The sequence below is a fragment of the Danio aesculapii genome, chromosome 4 (assembly GCF_903798145.1).
Source record: "Danio aesculapii chromosome 4, fDanAes4.1, whole genome shotgun sequence".
NCBI lineage: Eukaryota > Metazoa > Chordata > Actinopteri > Cypriniformes > Danionidae > Danio > Danio aesculapii.
Genome location: NC_079438.1, coordinates 57,223,306 through 57,243,397, shown reverse-complemented (window position 1 = coordinate 57,243,397; position 20,092 = coordinate 57,223,306). Strand labels below are relative to the sequence as shown.

Genomic DNA, 20,092 nt, shown 5'->3' with positions numbered 1-20,092 from the left:
TGTTGTTTCAGCTCATTTTGAATAAGTAGTTTGAACAGAAAACAAATGTAATTATTTTTTACAAATTTAAGTGGATTGAACTTAAAACAAATAAGTTTCCCCCAAAAAACAAACAGCAAACGTCATTTTTTCCAGTGTATATGACTTAAAATCGAATGTAATCAGTAGTTTGAACAAGCAGCACAATAGATTTGAGTGCACATTGAACATTGATTTATTTAACGTAGATGCTCATGACTACACGTATTACTGAACGTGTACCAATAATGTCTGGTGAAGGGTGAAAAATATGTATTTTGCATAAAGAAAATTAACTTAATTTCTTTTTAGCATTAATTAAAAATGTTTGTTTTTGCTTTCCAATCCAAAAAAATTATAATTGATGTGTTTTTCCTCAAATTTTCATTATGCTAATGTATTATTTTGTTTATTTAATTTATTTTCTTACAAAAAAAATGATTACAGTAAAATTAATTGTGGCATTTTTACCAAATTCTCATTATTTTAATGTTTTATTTTGTTTATTTAATTTATTGCATTAAGAAATAGGACATAAAAATTATTGTGGAATTTTTCCCAATTACTTTGTAATGTAATATTTCTTTTAATGTAATATTTTGCATATTTAATTTATTGTATTTCAAAAATAATTATTAAATTAAAATTGTGGCATTTTCCCCAAATTCTCATGTATTATTTTGCTTAATTTATTGTATTAAAAAACATTAAATTAAAATTAATTGTGGAGTTTTTTCCCACATTATCATTATTTTAATGTAATATTTCCCTTATTTAATCTATTGCATTACAAATAAAAATTTAATTACATAATTGTGCCATTTTTTCCAAAATTATCATTATTTTAATGTATTTTTTAGCTTTTTTAATTAGTCTTATTATATATATATATTATATAATTATATAGTAATTGAAGTCAGTTGTGGCATTTTCCCAAATTTGTGTGTATTTTCCATATTATTTAATTTATTGTATTACAAAACATTGAATTTAAATTAATTGTGGTGTTTTTCCTTAAATTCTCATTATTTTAATATATTATTGTTTATCTTTATATATTGTCTTACAAAAACTTTATTTAATTAAAATTAATTGTGACATTTTTCCCTAAATTCTCATTATTTTAATGAATCATTGTGCTTATTTAATTGATTATATTCCAAAAAAATTGTATTACATTAAAAATTATTGTGATATTTTCCCCAAATTCTCATTATTTTATTGTATTACAAAAAAATAAATACTGTAAATATTGTATTCAATTATTTTAAAATATTTTTTACATCATAATTTTGATGGAAATGTGCTTAAGTAATATTTATCCTAATAGTTATTTTCCTTTATGCAAAATAATCATTATCTTGAAATTATTAACAACCTTTACAATAACATAAGGACTAATCATTGAGCGTGAACCAGAGCTCCTGCTCCTTGACCGTATCCACATCCTTTGGGTCCAAAGTTCTTTGCATAACATGCTGAAAAAGAGAAAGAGAGAAGAAACCAAGCATGACTATAGTAAATCAGTGAATGTTTGAGAGCCAGAACTGATGCTTTTAGAAAGTTCATCAACACTTCAGATCAGACGGTTTTGAGATTCAAGAGTTTCTTGTTAATCTAGTTATTCAAGCTTTTGGTTCTGCTGATGGCGTTTAATCAGGGAAACACCCTGTGTGGTGTGCATGACAGACAAACAAACAAATACTGCTCTCAAAACACTGACAAACACATTAAAGAGATTGAGATGTTCGTCGTGATGCTGTAAAATGCCCCATTATACTTTTTCACCGATCTTGTTTAGTGTATGTAGCTATTTATGAATGTACAAGGTTTGCAAAGTTTCAAAGATTAAGATATTTGGAGTCACTATTATTGTCTCTCAAAAGAAATAAGTTGATCTGAGCTGCTTGAAACAAGTGGTCAGTATTCCACTTCTTGGACAAACATGTTGGTTTGTAATGAGTTAGCAAAAAGGCAGTCTATAGTCTTCATTGGCTGCCTGCAAAGGGCCATCTGACCATTTAAGTAAAGCAGAATTGTTGGACCAATCAAATAAAACTGGGCCATCAGACCAATTATTGCGGAATTAGTTGACCAATCAAAACAGACTGGGCCATAATCAATAAAGCAGAGACATTTGACCAATTAAAACAGACTGGGCCTGCCTAACCAGTTAAATTAAAGCAGTATCAGTGGACTAACCAAAACACATTGGGCCAACTGACCAATTACATTAAAGCAGAAACATTGGACCAATCAAACTGACTGCGCCTATTGATCAATCAAAGTAAAGTAAAATATTGGACTAATCACAACAGACTGGACCATCTGACCAATTACATTAAAGCAGAATCAATAGACCAACCAAAACGCGTTGGACAAACTGACCAATTACATTAAAGCAGAAACATTGGACCAATCAAAACAGACTAGGACATCTGACCAGTCAAAGTAAAGTAAGACTATTGGACCAATCACAACAGACTGGGCCATCTGACCAATTAAAACAGATACATTGGACCAATCAAAACAAACTGGGCCATCTGACAATTTAGAGCAGGGCTGGGCCATTTGACTAATCAGAGCAGACTGAGGTCATCTGACCAATCAGAGCAGAGCAGACAGGGTTTAAAGAGACCTGATCCTTGAACTAACCTTTTCAATAATAAAGTTTAGACTCTGAAATATAAGATAATGCTAAATGCTGTAATGGACATTATGAGAACGTTTTTATACCTTTAATATGTGCAGATCTATTCTAGGAAAGACCACAACAAGAATTGGAAACCATTAAAAAAGCATAATAGGAGCACTTTAGGCATCATTGCAGGTTATTTTGATGTTAATGTGTGATCTCACTGACAGATTTGCAGGAGAATCTTGTGTTTAAATTTAAACTTATTCATTATTTTCCAAAGCAACTAACAAAATGAAGAAAATAGAAACACTTGAGATCAGCAGAAGATCAACAAGCTGCAGCTCAATGGTCTCAAACTCAATTCCTGGAGGGCCACAGCTCTGCAGAGTTTACCTCCAGCTCACACCTGCTTAACGGTCTCCAGTAGTCTTGATTAGTTGGATCAGGTGTGTTTAATTAAGGTTGAAGCAGAGCCTCCAGTTTGAGACCTACAGTATACTGTAGTCAGAGTAGTGTTGTGCACTGTTTGTCTTCTGACCTTTGCAGTAGATTTCTCCATCTTTCTCCGTCTGTGTCGTCGACTCTAAACTCTTCCCACATTTGGCGCAGCGAAAGCAGTTCTTATGCCACGGCTGGAGGAGGAGAAGAAGCAGAGAAGAAACTGACATCATCATCATCATCATCATCATCATCATCAAGTGCTCATGATTTCATGCAGATTCACCGAAAAGAGACAGAAAATGTTGCAAAGGAGACCAGAGAGAAGAGACGTCTGTGTGTTCAACCCAATAATACAGGTGATGATGTCACTGTGTGATGTCAGATTGCTATGATTTCCATTCGATTAGATGTAAACACTGTATATTAAGATGGATATTCAATAGATCAATACCAAATATATCAAGGAAACTCCTTTAAATACTTATTAAATTCATTTCCTCTTGAGTCTCGATGGGATTGAGAACTGTTATTAAACGTTTTAGAAATCAGATAGAGCTTTATTGCCAGGTATGTTCACACATATGAGGAATTTGTTTTGGTGACAGAGCTTCTACAGTGCAACAGAATGACAGAGACGGGACGCGAAACAGGTAATACATATATTTAAAAATAGAAGTAAGTAGTGAGTGCAAATATACAGATTGACAAGTAAATGTAGAGCTATATTACTATATACAACGTTATATGTGCAGCTGTTATGTGCAAACTAGCATCTAAAGTAAGTTGTTAAATAAATAAGTATAAGTTTTATAAGTATAAGTGTATTATTAAATGTGTATAAGTGTATTATTAAATGTAATGTGCATTGATATGTAGAGTTGAAGATAAATTATTTAATATTAGCCCTCCTGTAAAATGTTATTTCTTTATGAAATATTTCAGTAATGCTGTTTGTGCTGCGCGCTCACGTTTTTTAACTTAAGTTTTTGGTTTGTTAATCTAGTTCGTGATATTATCCTGAAGGTCATGATTCACACTCATTAAATAATTACTTTGTATAGCTTTATTTCACATTCTTAGGAGATACAAAACACAGACGATATGGCACAGGAATTTCTGAAATATTTGCCAAGTTCTGATTCACAAAAAATATTAATTAAAATATTCAAAAATAATTATATATATATATATATATATATATATATATATATATATATATATATATATATATATATATATATATATATATATATATATATATATATATATATATATATATATATATATATATATATAACAAAATAAGATATAATAAGAATACGCTGTAAAAGAATATGCTGGGTTCCACACCATTTATGTTCTCTCAACACAAATCAATTAACTTACCTTAATTGTTGCTAATTTTAAGTGGATTGAGCATAAAAAATTAAGTTGTCCCAAAAAAAGACTTAAGAATTGTGTTGATTCAACTCATTTTACATAAGTAGTTTGAAAATAAGCAGCAAACAAAACTTTCTTGAGTATTAAATGTTTTATTTTGCTGGTATATTTAGTTTTGTGTGTTTTTAAAAAAAAATATATATATATATATATAATATTATTATTATTATTATATTATCTATATATTAATATATATTATTTTAAAAATATAGGCTAAACACAATTTAATGAGAGTTGTGGTAATGAGAATCATTAAAATGAATGACTTTTTAATAAATAAGAAGACATTTATTATAATCATAAAAAGCTTTAGTTAAAATAATGACAAAGAAATATAATAAAACATTAATTCTCCAGCATTAGTGATAACGTAATTAAAACAATAATAAATAATAATAATAATATAAAACATTTCCTCTGTTATTAGTGAGACCTTAATAATAATGACAATAAATCTAATAAAACATTTCCCCTGGCGCATTAGTCCTTGCTCAATCATTGTGTCCCACTGAGCACTAATAACTGTATGTGCATTAATAAATGTGTGTTTAACGTCCAGGTTTTCACCTTGCCAGCGCTCATGATTTTCTCCGCTGCATACACCGCGTCTCCACATCGCGCACACTTCTCTGATCCGCCAAACTTCTGCGCAAACTTGGACGTGTTTGTGTTGGTTGTGGGCCGGTGAGTGTGTGTCCTGTAGGAGACACAGAGATCAGATGCTGTTTTCCCGATGAAGGGCTGCTTTGTGCTGGTAAGTGTGTGTGAAGAGGCCTGGAGTTTGATTACATAATACATTCTTTCATAACCATCATCATCACCTGACGCCACAGTTCAGCACTACTGGATAGCTTGATATCATAAAACACACTGACTGAACACGTCTTACATGCAGAAAGATTATAGCGGATTTTAAGCATGGCGTTTTTGAGGCAGTAGTTCTATATTCTTTAATCATACTAATAATATTAACTTATGACATGCATGAAGAATTTTAAGCATTGCATTGTTGCTGCAGTAGTTATATAAATCAATAATAATGTTAATTATATTAAGTTTTGACATGCATGCATGAATTTTAAGCATTGCATTTTTGCTGCAGTAGTTATATAAATCAATAATAATGTTAATTATATTAAGTTTTGACATGCATGTATGAATTTTAAGAAATTTAATTTTTGCTGCAGTAGTTATATAATCAGAAATAATATTAAATATATTAATTTCTGACATGCATCTTTGCATTTTAGGAATTGCATTTTTTTTTTTTTTGCAGTAGCTATATAATCACTAAAAACACTAATATTAATTTCTGACATGCATGCATAAATTTTGAGTGTTGCATTTTTGTTGCAGTAGTTATTTAATCATTAATAATACTAATAACATTGATTTTAGACATGCATGCATGAAGATAAATAACACTGGATTTGAAGCTTTGGATTTTTTAACATTTTTATAATTTACTTTTTTAAATATTTGTAAACATTAAAAATACTAATATACATTTTTGACATGCACTATATAATCACTAGAAATACTAATATTAATGTCTGACATGCATGCATAAAAATGTATAATTATTAACAACTCTAATAATGTTAATTTCTGACATGCATGCATGAGAAATTTAAGCATTGCATTTTTGTTGCAGTAGTTTTGTTAGTTTTGTAGTTCATTTTTGACATGCAAGCATGAAGATAAATAATACTGGATTTTAAGCTTTGCATTTTTTAATATTTTTATAATTTACTTTATATGTTTGCATTGTTTATATTCATTAAAATGTGCATTTTATTTGACATGCATAAAGATAATACTGAATTTTAAGCATTGTGTTTATGTTATGTTGAAGTTATATAATCATTAAAGTATACTTTTTATTTTTGGCATTCATAAAGATAAATAATCCTGAATTTTAACATTTGTATATTCATTAAAATGTACATTTTATTTTGATATAGGCCTGCATAAAGATAATACTGAACTTTAAGCATTGCATTTTTGCAACAGTTTAATTTTGTATTTATTTGCATAAAAATATATACATTTTTTATACTTATTTTAAAAAAAAAATTATTATTTATTATTAATTCTATATATATATATATATATATATATATATATATATATATATATATATATATATATATATATATATTACATTTAGTCATTTAGCAGTAGCTTTTATCCAAAGCGACTTACAAATGAGGACAAGGAAGCAATTTACACAACTATAAGAGCAGCAGTGACCAAGCGCTATAGACAAGTTTCAGGTGTGTAAAGTCTAAGAAGCAAAGCATTAGTAATGTTTTTTTATATATATATATTTATTTATTTATTTTTATTTTTTGGTAGGCATGAAAATGTAACTGCATTTTACGCTTTGTATTTTAGCAGGTGTATTTATATAATCAATAACATTCTGTTATTATATATTAGAATTAAAAAAGAAAATGGGAAATATATATTATTTATTAAGTTGAAATATTTCTATATATGCTTTTTGTATTTCTATAACACAATTTCATCAATTTTATTTAACATTTTTATTATTTTTTATAACTTTAGAACATTTGTTTACTTAAACTAGCTGCAATAAAACAATAATATATTTTAACTATTACATTTAACTACTAAACAACAATATATTGATTTATTATCGCCTTTTCGTTGACAGATTTGCATAAATAACACATGCATTAATAAAAACATGAATAATTGTCCATGTTATAAAGATAATAGTTAACTTATAGCTCTCACTCTTCATGCTTGATGCCGAGTCTCTCTCCACGGTCCATGTTAAGTGTTCCCGCTCCCTGACCATAGCCGTATCCCTTTGGCCCGTATTTTTTACCATAGCAGGACTTGCAGTAGATCTCCTGGTCATGGATGGCCAATGTAGTGCTGTCTAAACCTTTCCTGCAGACCACTGTAGAGAAAACACACATTTAAGAAACTGATCAATGCTAAACTACTCATAAACGACTGCCAGAGCTGAGTAGATTACTTATAGAGTTACTGATTACAAATTACATGACAGCATTTGTCGTCGATCATGTAGATTACACACTTATGCAAACCTAATCTGACTACTTTTGGATTACATTTATGTAGTTTATGTTAATATTATTCCAAATTTCAGCATGTTTTTTCATTAACCAGGAAAAAACAAACATCTTTCTTGGGGTTAAAGAGCCAAACAAACCCTTAAATACGAATATGAGCAATAATAATAAGCCATGCGTTCACAATCCACCATTTAACTCCATGATTACAGGCTAGAATGTGCTTATCATGTGGTTTTGACTGTGTTTTGTCAGATGACTTTGGCTTATATGTGATATTGTCTCAAAGACAGACACGAGGAAGCATGACGCACTTTACTATTCATATGTTTTCTTTTCTATGACGTATAAACATCAGATGACCGTCCGCATCTGACTGACTTGTTATAAATGAGCTGTGGCAAAAACACGGACAGAAGGAAGAGTTTCAGCGCTGTTTATTAGCTGCTGTTGGTCTGTGTGGAAACTGAATGGTTTTTGTGGCTCTCGGAGGATAAACAGCTCATGTGGGCTCCATTGTTTTTGCCATTTTGGGAGCAAAGCTCTAATGTGAAGCATGTGCGTTCAGCCGTGAAGAGAGTTCAGGAAAACATGTTCAAGAGTACACACACACACACACACACTACAGGACAAACCAAAAGCTGAGAAGTCTGAGTTATTTCTATATTAATAAAATGCAATGAACTAAATGCAGTCTTACAAATTAATATGCAATGTCTAGTTAAATGATAACAATAATAATAATAATAATAATAATTTTTAAATAATGTGCAAAACTAATTTGTATAATATGCATTTACTTAATAACCCTTAGGTACATTATTAATATTATTTTACCTTAAATGTAACCTCAAACTCTAAAGGATAAATAATATTTTGCAAATAAAAACCCACTTTGCAATATGTATGTTTATAATCATTTAAATATTATTTATATTTGTCATTTTATTTGTCATTTATCTTTTGTTGCTGATTTTACAATGTATTTTTGTGCAGTAATTAAAATTGTATATAAAAAACTACATTAAATATATAAAAGTTTATTTCTTAATTCTTGCAAAGCATGTCAGAAAAATATCATATTCAATTTATTTGCTTATTTCTTGACCTGTATGCTGATGTACCTTTTTTTTCTTGGAATGAAAATCACTATTGAAACAGATGTAAAATAAAATTCAATATTACTAATTAAAATAAAACAAATTTAAATAAAATACAGTATTACAAAATAAAATTAATTTAGTTATATTAAAATATTACTAATTAAAATAAATATTAAAATGTTACTAATTAAAATAAATATTAAAATATTACTAATTAAAATAAAATATTACTAATTAAAATAAAATGTTACTAATTAAAATAAAATAATACACATTTAAACAAAATACAGTATTACAAATTAAAATTCATTTAGTTATATTAAAATATTACTAATTAAAATAAATATTAAAATATTACTAATTAAAATAAACATTAAAATATTACTAATTAAAATAAATTAAAATATTACTAATTAAAATAAACATTAAAATATTACTAATTAAAATAAATTAAAATATTACTAATTAAAATAAATTAAAATATTACTAATTAAAATAAATTAAAACAAATTAAATTAAAATGTTACTAATTAAAATAAAATAAATTTAAATTAAATAAAATATTACAAATTAAAAATAAAATGTTATATTATATTTATTGTATATTGTAATATTAATATTACAAATTAAATGAAAATATTATTTTAAAAAATATTACAATTCATTCATTTATTCATTCATCCATTTAACTGCTTTTCCGGGGCCGAGTCACAGTGGCAGAAGCCTTAGGAGAGAACCCCAGACTTCCCTCTCCCTAGACACTTCCTCCAGCTCCTCTGGGGGGGATCCTGAGGCGTTCCCAGGCCAGCCGAGAGACATAGTTCCTCCAGCGTGTCCTGGGTCTTCCCCGAGGCCTCCTCCCAGTTGGACATGCCTGGAACACCTCCCTAGGTAGGCGTCCAGGAGGCATCAGAAACAGATGACCGAGCCACCTCAACTGACTTCTCTGGATGTGGAGGAGCAGCGGCCTTACTCCAAGCTCCTTCCGGGTGTCAGAGCTCCTCACCCTATCCATAAGAGTGCGCCCTGCTGCCCTGCTACCCTTCGAAGGAAACTCATTTCGGCCGCTTGTATCCGAGATCTTGTCCTTTCAGTCATGACCAAAGCTCATGACCATAGGTGAGAGTAGGAACGTAGATTGACCGGTAAATTGAGAGCTTTGCCTTTCGGCTCAGCTCCTTCTTCACCACAACAGACCGGTACATCAAAATCAGCCTGTCAATCTCACGTTCCATCCTTCCCTCACTCGTGAACAAAACCCCAAGACACTTGAACTCCTCCACCTGGGGTAAGGACTTTCCTCCAACCTGGAGATGTCAAACCACCTTTTTCCGGTGGAGCACAATGGCCTTAGACTTAAAGGTGTCGATTCTCATCCCAGCTGCGTCACACTCGGCAGCAAATTGCCCCAGTGCATGCTGAAGGTCCATGTTTGATGAAGCCAAAAGAACAACATCGCCTGCGAATAATAGAGATGAGATCCTGTGGTCTCCGAACTGGACCCTCTTCAGCCCAAGGCTCTGCTTTGAAATTCTGTCCATAAAAATTATGAAGAGAATTGGTGACAAAGGGCAGCCCTGCACTGGAAACAAGTCTGACTTATTGCCGGCAATGAGAGCCAAACTCCTACTCTATTCATACAGGGAGGAATTAAACTAAAATAAAATATTGCAAATCAAATAAAACTAAATAAAATAAAAGCAGGATCAATATGATCAATGAAATGCAGCTCTGTTCATACACTCACAGAGTTGACCTGAACAGTAAAGTGTTGTATTTTACTCACTGCAGAGGAAGCAGCACTTGTGAAAACTCTTGCCGTCACACTGGACCTCTTCAGCATGATAAACCGTCCCGTTGCAGGCGCAGCATTTGTTTCCTCCACCCCAGTTTGGCATGATCACGGTGATAATTAACTAAAAGACTAAAAGAAAAAGCAAAATTGTAATGCATTACTATACTTTTAACCCTTGTGTGCTGTTAGAGATGTATTTATCCAGTCTGTGCTGATTTAGAGTCTTAATTTGGCCACGACTTTCTCTGTGTTTCAGCAAATGCAGTGATTTTTACTGACAAATCTTATTTTGATGCATATTTTAAGAAAATGCTTTGAAATTTTTCAAAACCTCAACAATAAATACACTCTGGGTAAACTGACTACCCTTTCGTTATGTTGGAAGCTGTTTTTGCCCCATCGACATCCATTATAATCATATTTTATATCGCGAAGCCTTGACACCATATAATCACGCATTATTGATTGTTGCTTATTTTCCCTGCTGGGAGGAGGTATCATTTGCCATTTTTGCTGTTAATCATCAGTTGCAGTGCAAAAATATATGGGGTACAGTGTGAGTTTGTATGTGTTTGTGAGAGAGAAACCTTGATATGTCTGAGAAAATCCAAATAAGCAGCTCAGCTCTCACAACATACAGTAGTAAACGGTGTGAATATATACATGCGTTCTCTATAGAACTGCATAAAATAGCCAGAAACATTTGTGCACAGGCCTATCTAAAGGGTTAATGCTGCCAATTGATGATCAACAGGAAAAATGTCACATCTGACCTCTTCCCAACAGGGAAAACCAACAATAATCAAGAATGCATGATTATATGCTGTAATGACTTTGTAATCAAGAAATGTGATTATAAGGGAAGTCAATGGAGCCTAACCACTAACATAACCAAAGGAGAGTCCATTTGAACAATACACAAGAGTAACTTTCCTCAAAACTGAATTGCCAACACATACATTTACATATTATTAAATAAATTAACAATGCACATCAAAATTTGCAACATCTATATTCCACAAGACCACATTTAAAATATTACTGATAGCCAGGATGTAATAATAAATGCATGAACAATTATATTAAGCACAAATTGCCAATATTATGACTATTATAATTTAGTATTTATTATTTATTTATTTAGTATTTAAGTGTTTAAGTATTTATTCATTCCTTTCTGTGGTTGTAAATTGGTTTATATTGTAAATATAACTATATATTTGATATATTTATGAAATTATAAAGGCTTATTTATTATGTTAGGTCTTTATAGTGGTTTTTATGCTATTGCTGGGTTGGTTGTAACGTAATTTCGCTCTGCATTACTATTTACTGTGATGTTTTGAATGTCAAAATAAAGGAACTGAACTGATAGTTTGATGAGGTGGTTTAGGGTAAAATATTTTGTATAGATGTATATAATGTTTGGGTGGCTAAGACTAAGATGAAAACTAAATCACAATTTGCTGTCAAAATGAACACTGCAGCGGACAAGATCTCACGCACGCACGCATGCACGCACGCACACACACACACACAGGCCAACAAACTGAATACATCTCTGCATAAAAAAGCCTGAACTAATAAAAACACCCTGCAGACGTCTGTAGACCCTGAGATCAAAACACAGGAGACCACCAGGAGTGTCAGGACAATCACAGACAAACACAGCTGAGGATCTTTTGTTAAACACAATGCTCTATATTTACCATGCAGTAACAATGTCTGGAAGCAAAACGCGAAACAATTGCATGCATATAAAACAGCAGCAGTCAGACATTTCAGTGGGTCATTTTCTGGGTTGTTCTAGTCAAATAAAATGATATCAGATCACTTTGAGATATTCAAATGAAGTGCTCATAAACTTTGAGGCCTGACGTCTGCTGAAAAATATCAGCAAGTCATAAAATTAGTTTGTTTTTATTATAGTTTTGCTCTAAGCAAGAAAGAGGGATTACAGAAAATAAGCAATGGGGTTTACTTTTCAAATGCATCTATAGCATTCACATATGAGCTAAATAATAGAAATATTACATGCAAGCATATTAATTATTTGCATCTTTACATTGCTGAACGTTTATTTATGCACATTTTTACTAGCAGATCAATAATCTGTCAACAAAGTTTAATTTAGCTTAAATAAAAGAGTGATCACAGAAGACAAGCAGCGGGTTTTACTTTTCAAATGCATCCATGGCCTTCATATACGAGGTAAATAATAGAAATATTATACATTATAAATGTTATAAAGGAAAGTTAATCATATCAACTTGCATCTTCCATTGAGGAACATTTATTTATGCACAATTTTTACTCCCAGATGAATATTAAACTGTCAACAAAGTTTTAATTATGCTCTAACAAAAGAGTGATTGCAGAAGACAAGCAATGGGTTTTACTTTTAAAATGCACCCATAGCCGTGATATATGTGCTAAGTTATGTAAATATTATATATATATAATATACATTATAATTATTATAATTGAAAATTAATCATATTAACTTGCATCTTTGCATTGAGGAACGTTTATTTATGCACATCAATATTATCCATGCATCCATAGCCGTCATATATGTGCTAAATAATGAAAATATACATATATCATATATTAAAAATATTATAAAGGGAAATTAATCATATCAACTTGCATCTTGCATTGAGGAACATTTATTTATGCACATTTTTTTACTCCCAGATCAATATAAAACTGTCAACAAATTTTAATTATGCTCTATCAAAAGAGCGATCGCAGAAGACAAGCAATGGAGTTTACTTTTACAATGCATCCATAGCCTTCACATAGGTGCTAAGTAATGGAAATATTCTACGTATATTATATATTATAAACATTGTAATGGAAAATTAACCATATCAACTTGCATCGAGGTACATTTATTTATGCACATTTTTTTCATCAATATCATCCATGCATCCATAGTCATCATATATGTGCTAAATAATGGAAATATTGTACATATATATATATATATATATATATATATATATATATATATATATATATATATATATATATATATATATATATATATATATATATATATATATATATTATAAATATTATGATGGGAAATTAATCATATAAACTTGCATCTTGCATTGAGGAACATTTATTTCTGCGCATGTTTTTACTCTCAATATTAAACTGTCAACAAATTATAAGCTCTATCAAAAGAGTGATTTACTTTTTAAAACGCATCCATGGCTTTCACATATGTGCTATGTAATGGACATATTATACTTATATCATATTTTATAAATAATATAATATCCATAAATAAATATATATAATATCCATAAATAAATAAATATATTTAATATCCATAAATAAATAAATATATATATATATATATATATATATATATATATATATATATATATATATATATATATATATATATATATATATATATATATATATATATATAAAACATTAATTAATCATATCAACTCGCATCCTGCATTGAGGAACATTTATTTATGCACATGTTTTACTCCCAGATCAATATTAAACTGTCAAAAAATTATACATGAACTCAAATTATGATTAATGTAATCCTTTATTTATTCATTACTTGTTTATTTTAGGCTCTCTTTCATATTATTTATTTATTTTTTATTTATTTATGTGTGCTGTGATGAGAATGGCCAAGTAAACATTTTATTAATGTCTAATATATATCAAATTTTAAGAGAGAAACATGAAAATAACATTAGGAAATTTCGTTTTCCTTGCATGCATATAATTATATTTTTTAGATGAAATCCTAAATAGATCAATTTTACATGTAAATCTCAGACAGAGTTTCTTTTTCTGTGGTTTTGTCATACATTACGTACTACGAAGAAGCAAAACAATCATCACAGCAGCCCATCATCATATCCAAATACACTTTTACAAACTCAAAACTAATTTCTGTTCATGTTTAAGGACTTTTTCCAACTCAAAACAACTGAAAATATGACTCGATTATACTCGATTAAACATCAAACTTATAAATAACAACTCAAACATAAATATAGTCTAGTTTCTCACCTGAACTGGACGTGTTTTTCCCAGCGGACTCTGAACTGCTCCGGACTGACTGAAATTCAGCAAGCAGACTGGAATGTCATCACGAAATTATAGAGGGCGAAAAGGAGGAGACACACACACACACATAGACATGCCCTCACCCGGATGACGTCAGGGGCCGAACGATCGCGCATTTACGTCATGTTCCTTTACGCACTAAGCGTACGTTGCGCAAGTATACTATACATTCGCTATTCATTATTTTATTTTTCCCCTCATGTGATTGATATATTCATCATTTAATTTATTTTTGTTTCTGCATGTTAATTTATGATAATGATAATAATAATTATCACACACTGACTGTGCTTGATAAATAAACTCACTGAAAAAACATTCTGTTAATGAAAGAAACTGTTTAGCTTTGTTTACATTGTCTTATATAGTTTTTAAGAATGGGAGAGATGTATTAAAGACCAGAACAAAAGCATCTTTACTGATATTAATATGCTTTTGCCATAACACACACACAGGCGTCATTAATTATGCAAATTAACTGAGCAGAATTACTGATGGTGCAGTGCAATCTGAGCTCCATGCAATGTTTTTTAATGCCCACACCTAACCCCACCCCTCAGCATGACGTCACCAGCTCCATTGAGTCTGACGTTGCATCACTGAGATATGCAGTCTCAGCTTGCATCATAAAGTCTGCATCAAGATACTATTGGATTAAGGCCATTCAGAAATCAACTCCTGCAAATAACCAGCATGCACCACTATGGACCAACCCATACAGTTTAACGTCATTAAAATGTCAAAGTCTTCATAATCTCTGTGCTTCAATAATTATATTTTATAAAATAATTATTAAAAAAAAAGCCTTGATGTTCTTTTAAAATGCTGGGTTGTTGTAACTCAACATTGGGTCAAACATGGAGAAAACCAGCTGTTTTAAATGCAAAAAAGTTAATTAATGGGATGGGTTTGTCCATATTTGGCAAACTAGCACTTTTATTTTTTGTGTACACTGTAAAAATGTTTGTAAACTAACAGTTTTCAGTATTTTGTGATTAGTTATTTATTTATTTGTGCTTTTAAATCACATTATGGCATATTAATCTTTCCTCCAACAACTTTTGGTGTTATTTTTTAATAGTTTTAAGAGATATTGCTTGGATTGAAGTTGTAAATTACAGTACAACAACTTGGTAATAAACTGCCAGCATTTTTCTGTTGTTAATTCGTTATTTATTATACAATGTATTAAAATATATGCAATTATAAATGGTTATATGAAGTTAATATTGGGGTAAATGGGTATCCAGATCATAAAACTCTATCTGATGTTGAAAATCTAAACAAAAGTACGGTGCATATTGCATATTTGGGTGTTTTGTGTGAAATTCATCACCAGTTTCTGCATCCAGCTGTAATCCACATAACACAGAATGTCCTTTAGAAGGAATTTATATGAACGGCGCGAGATTGGAAAGAAAGAGGGAATGAAAAACAGATGTAACTCTCTGTCCGTCTTCCTTTCATGGAAAAACTGGACTCTGTCTGAGGAATGGCACGTGTGTGAGAGATTAAAGTGTAGGATTTGCTTATTTAGGTTTCTATAAGGTTTGTTTTTTTAAACACTCATTCAAACTGGTGGACAGACAGATCACTTTTAAAAGACTTTCTTCTGGGTCAGTAATAAATACAGGCTTCTCTGAGAGTTACATCTGAAATAAAAGTGTAAGATCTGCTCATTTAGGTTTCCATGTGTGTATTTTTTTTTTACATAAACATCTCTACCACTCTCAGAGAACTTTCTGGCAAGGTTCCAGTGGTGTAAAGTACCAATTTACAAATACTCAAATTACTGTAATTGAGTAGTTTTTCCCAGAAATTGTACTTTACTAACTAGCTTTAAAAATGTGTGCTTTAACTTTCCCTTGAGTACATTTAATTCGTGCTGTATCTGTACTTTTACTCCACTACTTTCCTTCAACCTGCAGTCACTAATTTATTTGCCTTGTCTGTGGGGATTAGAAAAATCAGACCTGTGATTCCTGTCCAATCAAATCACACATATTATGTAAATCGCATCATAATGATCTATCTCAAGACATGATGTGCACTTTATATTTGCAGCAAACTGTTTGGAAGCATTAAAAGTGTTCAAGAAGATGTCCAAAACCTTTACACGCATTGACCCAGAGATATTTGTCACTGATGAGAAGATGAAGGATGTTTACTGTATGAAGACCGAAATGGCCTTAAACACCCAGCAGGCACAAGACGTCAACATGAAGTCAGATTGACATTGCACTCCAACGTTGTAGGGGCGTTGCATTTTGTTTGGAAATGAAAATCTGGTTGACATCAGAACCCAACGTCAGGCCAACGTCAATGTCCAACCTAAAATCAACCAAATATCAATGTCTAATAATGATGTAACAGCTTGACGTTGTGTGGATCTTACCACTATGACGTCTATCATACGTTGGATTTTGGTTGCCATACCTGACGAATAAAGGTCAGTATTTGACTTCAATATGATATTGGTTTAAGATGTTGGCTCCACGTTGTATTTTGGTCACTTTCCAACAGTCTAAAGTCTACTAAATATTAACATCATTTCATGTCGTTATTGGACGTCAAAATAACATTGTCCTTAGACATTGGCTTCGGATGCCCTTCCAGCAGCAACCATACTGGGAAACACCCATACACACTCATATGTGGCCAATTTAGTTAATCAGTTCCCTTATAGCACATGTGTTTGGACTGTGGGGGAAACCAGAGCACCCGGAGGAAACCCACGCCAACACGGGGAGAACATGCAAACTCCACCCAGAAATGCCAACTGACCCAGCTAGGACTCGAACCAGCAACCTTCTTGCTGTGAGGCAACAGTGCTACCCACTGAGCATTATTAGGATGTTATAAATGTTATGTTACACACTGTAAAAAAAAATATTATGTTGAATCAAATTAAACTTAAGAGCCCTAAGCAACTTAAATAACATTAAAACAGCTTATATAACAAAAAGTAGAAACATGATTAACTTAGCTTTAATTAAAAGTTAAATACATTTTATGTAAATAATATTTATTAATGCTAGCAAGTATTTAGCTTGTATAACAGCTTATACTTAAAATAAGAAACGTGATTAACTTAGCTCAATTAAAAGTTATAATCTTTAGTAATCTTTTTGGAAATGCTTTAGTTTTAGTTTAGTTAATGCTTTTGCTTTAATTTAGGTTTATTATTTTTTTTAGTAATGCTTTTACTTTTATACAGACCTCACACACTTCTAATAGAGGGTTTGTTTACTATTAATGCTAGCACTTTGATGCTAGCTGTTTTGAATCAGTTCTTAGACCTCTATTAATCTTAACTGTTCTTTTATTAAATATAAGATCTTAATGTGAAGATAATGGCACACGGCGATCATTTTGAGTCTAATAAAAATAATAAAACTAGAAATCGTGTGTATCGTTAATTAGAGTTCACGACTGTTAATACAACACTGTCGTAATTACAGTCGATAGCACGTGCGTGGTAAAGTCTAGAGAGCATGCAGATAAAGCATCATTTTTGTAACACTGTATAACGATAATTCATATTTTTACAGTACTGTGGCAGTTGGGTTTACGATTGGGGTGGGGTATGTGTTAATAAAATACAATCTATTGGGTAATTTAATACATAACGTAATTAATTATCGTTAACTTCCGGCCGCAACCGTATCTGTTCTAGCGTGCAGTTGTTGCTGCCGTAAAGCGATGCGCTTTCGCGGAATCGCGGTATTTCGTACCAGTTCTGCAAACGTTTGGAGGAGGACGGAAGAAAAGCAGAAAACTTTGACATTTTTATAACTCATTATATCCCAAGAACAACTGTGGATCTCATATTTCAAGGTAAAATGTCATGTACAATTGCTTTAATCGTTTTTAAGACGATATTATATAGCAAACAAGGTGTCATGGGCCAGCGTGTCCTAATGCAGATGCACTAATTAACGTTATTATGAGTTTAATATCAACATATTACAGGACAAAATCATTAGCAGGGAATTTAACCTTATGTTGTTGAATGTGTATTATGAGAAATCAAATTTATACATCACTTTTTACATATACATCACATATATCGCTCGGCATAAAGGCACAATAGGCCTATTAAGACATACTACATGAAAAGTACATGTTTTAGCCATTTCTCAGTTAATATAGTCATATATTTTGGTGCATTTGAACGAAACAGATTTATTAAACAAACATAATGATTAAAATTATATATTAGTCACCAAACATCTTTATTAGATAATATATTTAAATTCAAGAGAAAAATCTCACAAAAAAAACCCCCAAACATTTCTACTTAATTATGTATATATACTTTATATGGATTTCCCCTCTTATTTAATAATAATAATAATAAAATAAAATCCCTAACATTAATTTGGGCTGTTAATTATTTTTTTTACAGATATTTTGTCAGATTAGCTCCAGATTTGGCTTCAGTAATGACTTTCAGCACTTTCAAACCATCTTAAAGAAAATATTAATTTAAAAGATTTGTAAGAAGATATATATCTATATCACACATATCCATAAGATAGATACCATGTGATATATATATATATATATATATATATATATATATATATATATATACATACATACACACACACTCACACTACCCTCTTGTGGTCGCTCTGATTAATCAACAGACTTAAAAAAATAAATAAATAAATATATGTATGAATTTTCCTACATATTTAAAAATAATAAAAAAAAAATAAAATCCCTGCTATAAATTTGGGCTACAAATGTTTTTGACGATTATTGTTATTTTAGATTAGCTCCAGATTTGGCCTCAGCACCGACTAATCTAATGAATATGCACAAATATAATATTGTATAGCTTCTTATTAAAAAAAAAAAATAATAAATATATATATATATATATATATATATATATACACTGCCCTCTTGTGGTCGCTCTGATTAAGCACATCTGTTCATTTCACATCAAGAGGTTGAACAAATATTGTATTTTGCATGTATTTATTTAGTATTAGACAACAGTGTTTATACATGAAATGATAAAAAAAATACATCTAACAGAAAGCACTATACAGATTCAGCAGTGCAGCTTTAAACATCCACAGACATTCACTTTAAACACTGACGGATACAGAAATACAAAAATATTCAATGCCAAGAGTTACAGTAAAATAACTGTAAATACTGTACAGCTCAACAAGCCACACCCGGAGGTGTAAAATATGATCCAAACGCCAAAATAATTTACGACTAGTCTAAAAAAAAACAATACATAAACATACTTTAGTCTCAAACAGTACAGTACTGTGATAATCCTGCTTCACTCCGGCAGATTCACTGCTCATTCAAGTATGTCATTGTTTCCTATTAATTTTACAGATGTAGCACCTCAAACAGTTAACGGTGTTAAAAATGACAACCATTATTTAGTTCATCTCATATTGTGCTCAAAATTCATTCATTCTCAGTGAAGGCGTCATGTAATATA

General features: G+C 30.8%; 1 protein-coding gene across 1 annotated transcript; it reads right to left on the bottom strand.

The window, feature by feature from the left end:
* Positions 1 to 983: 983 nt before the first annotated feature.
* Positions 984 to 14,663, bottom strand: csrp2 (cysteine and glycine-rich protein 2). Its single transcript, XM_056456213.1, has 6 exons — positions 14,560 to 14,663; positions 10,495 to 10,632; positions 7,301 to 7,469; positions 5,105 to 5,234; positions 3,195 to 3,288; positions 984 to 1,496 (listed from the first exon to the last, which is right to left on the bottom strand). The coding sequence occupies exons 2-6, from the start codon at positions 10,604 to 10,606 to the stop codon at positions 1,420 to 1,422; spliced, it is 582 nt and encodes a 193-aa protein (XP_056312188.1). The 5' UTR covers positions 10,607 to 10,632; positions 14,560 to 14,663; the 3' UTR covers positions 984 to 1,419.
* Between the last annotated feature and the right edge of the window lie 5,429 nt (positions 14,664 to 20,092).

What these genes read in the sequence shown, in the direction of transcription:
- csrp2 (XM_056456213.1), bottom strand. Translation starts at nt 10,606, where the DNA reads ATGCCAAACTGGGGTGGAGGAAACAAATGCTGCGCCTGCAACGGGACG. An exon ending in CAAGTGCTGCTTCCTCTGCA is followed by an intron (nt 7,470 to 10,494) that starts GTGAGTAAAATA and finishes TTTTCTCTACAG; the next exon opens with TGGTCTGCAGGAAAGGTTTA. An exon ending in AAATCATGAGCGCTGGCAAG is followed by an intron (nt 3,289 to 5,104) that starts GTGAAAACCTGG and finishes CTCCTCCTCCAG; the next exon opens with CCGTGGCATAAGAACTGCTT.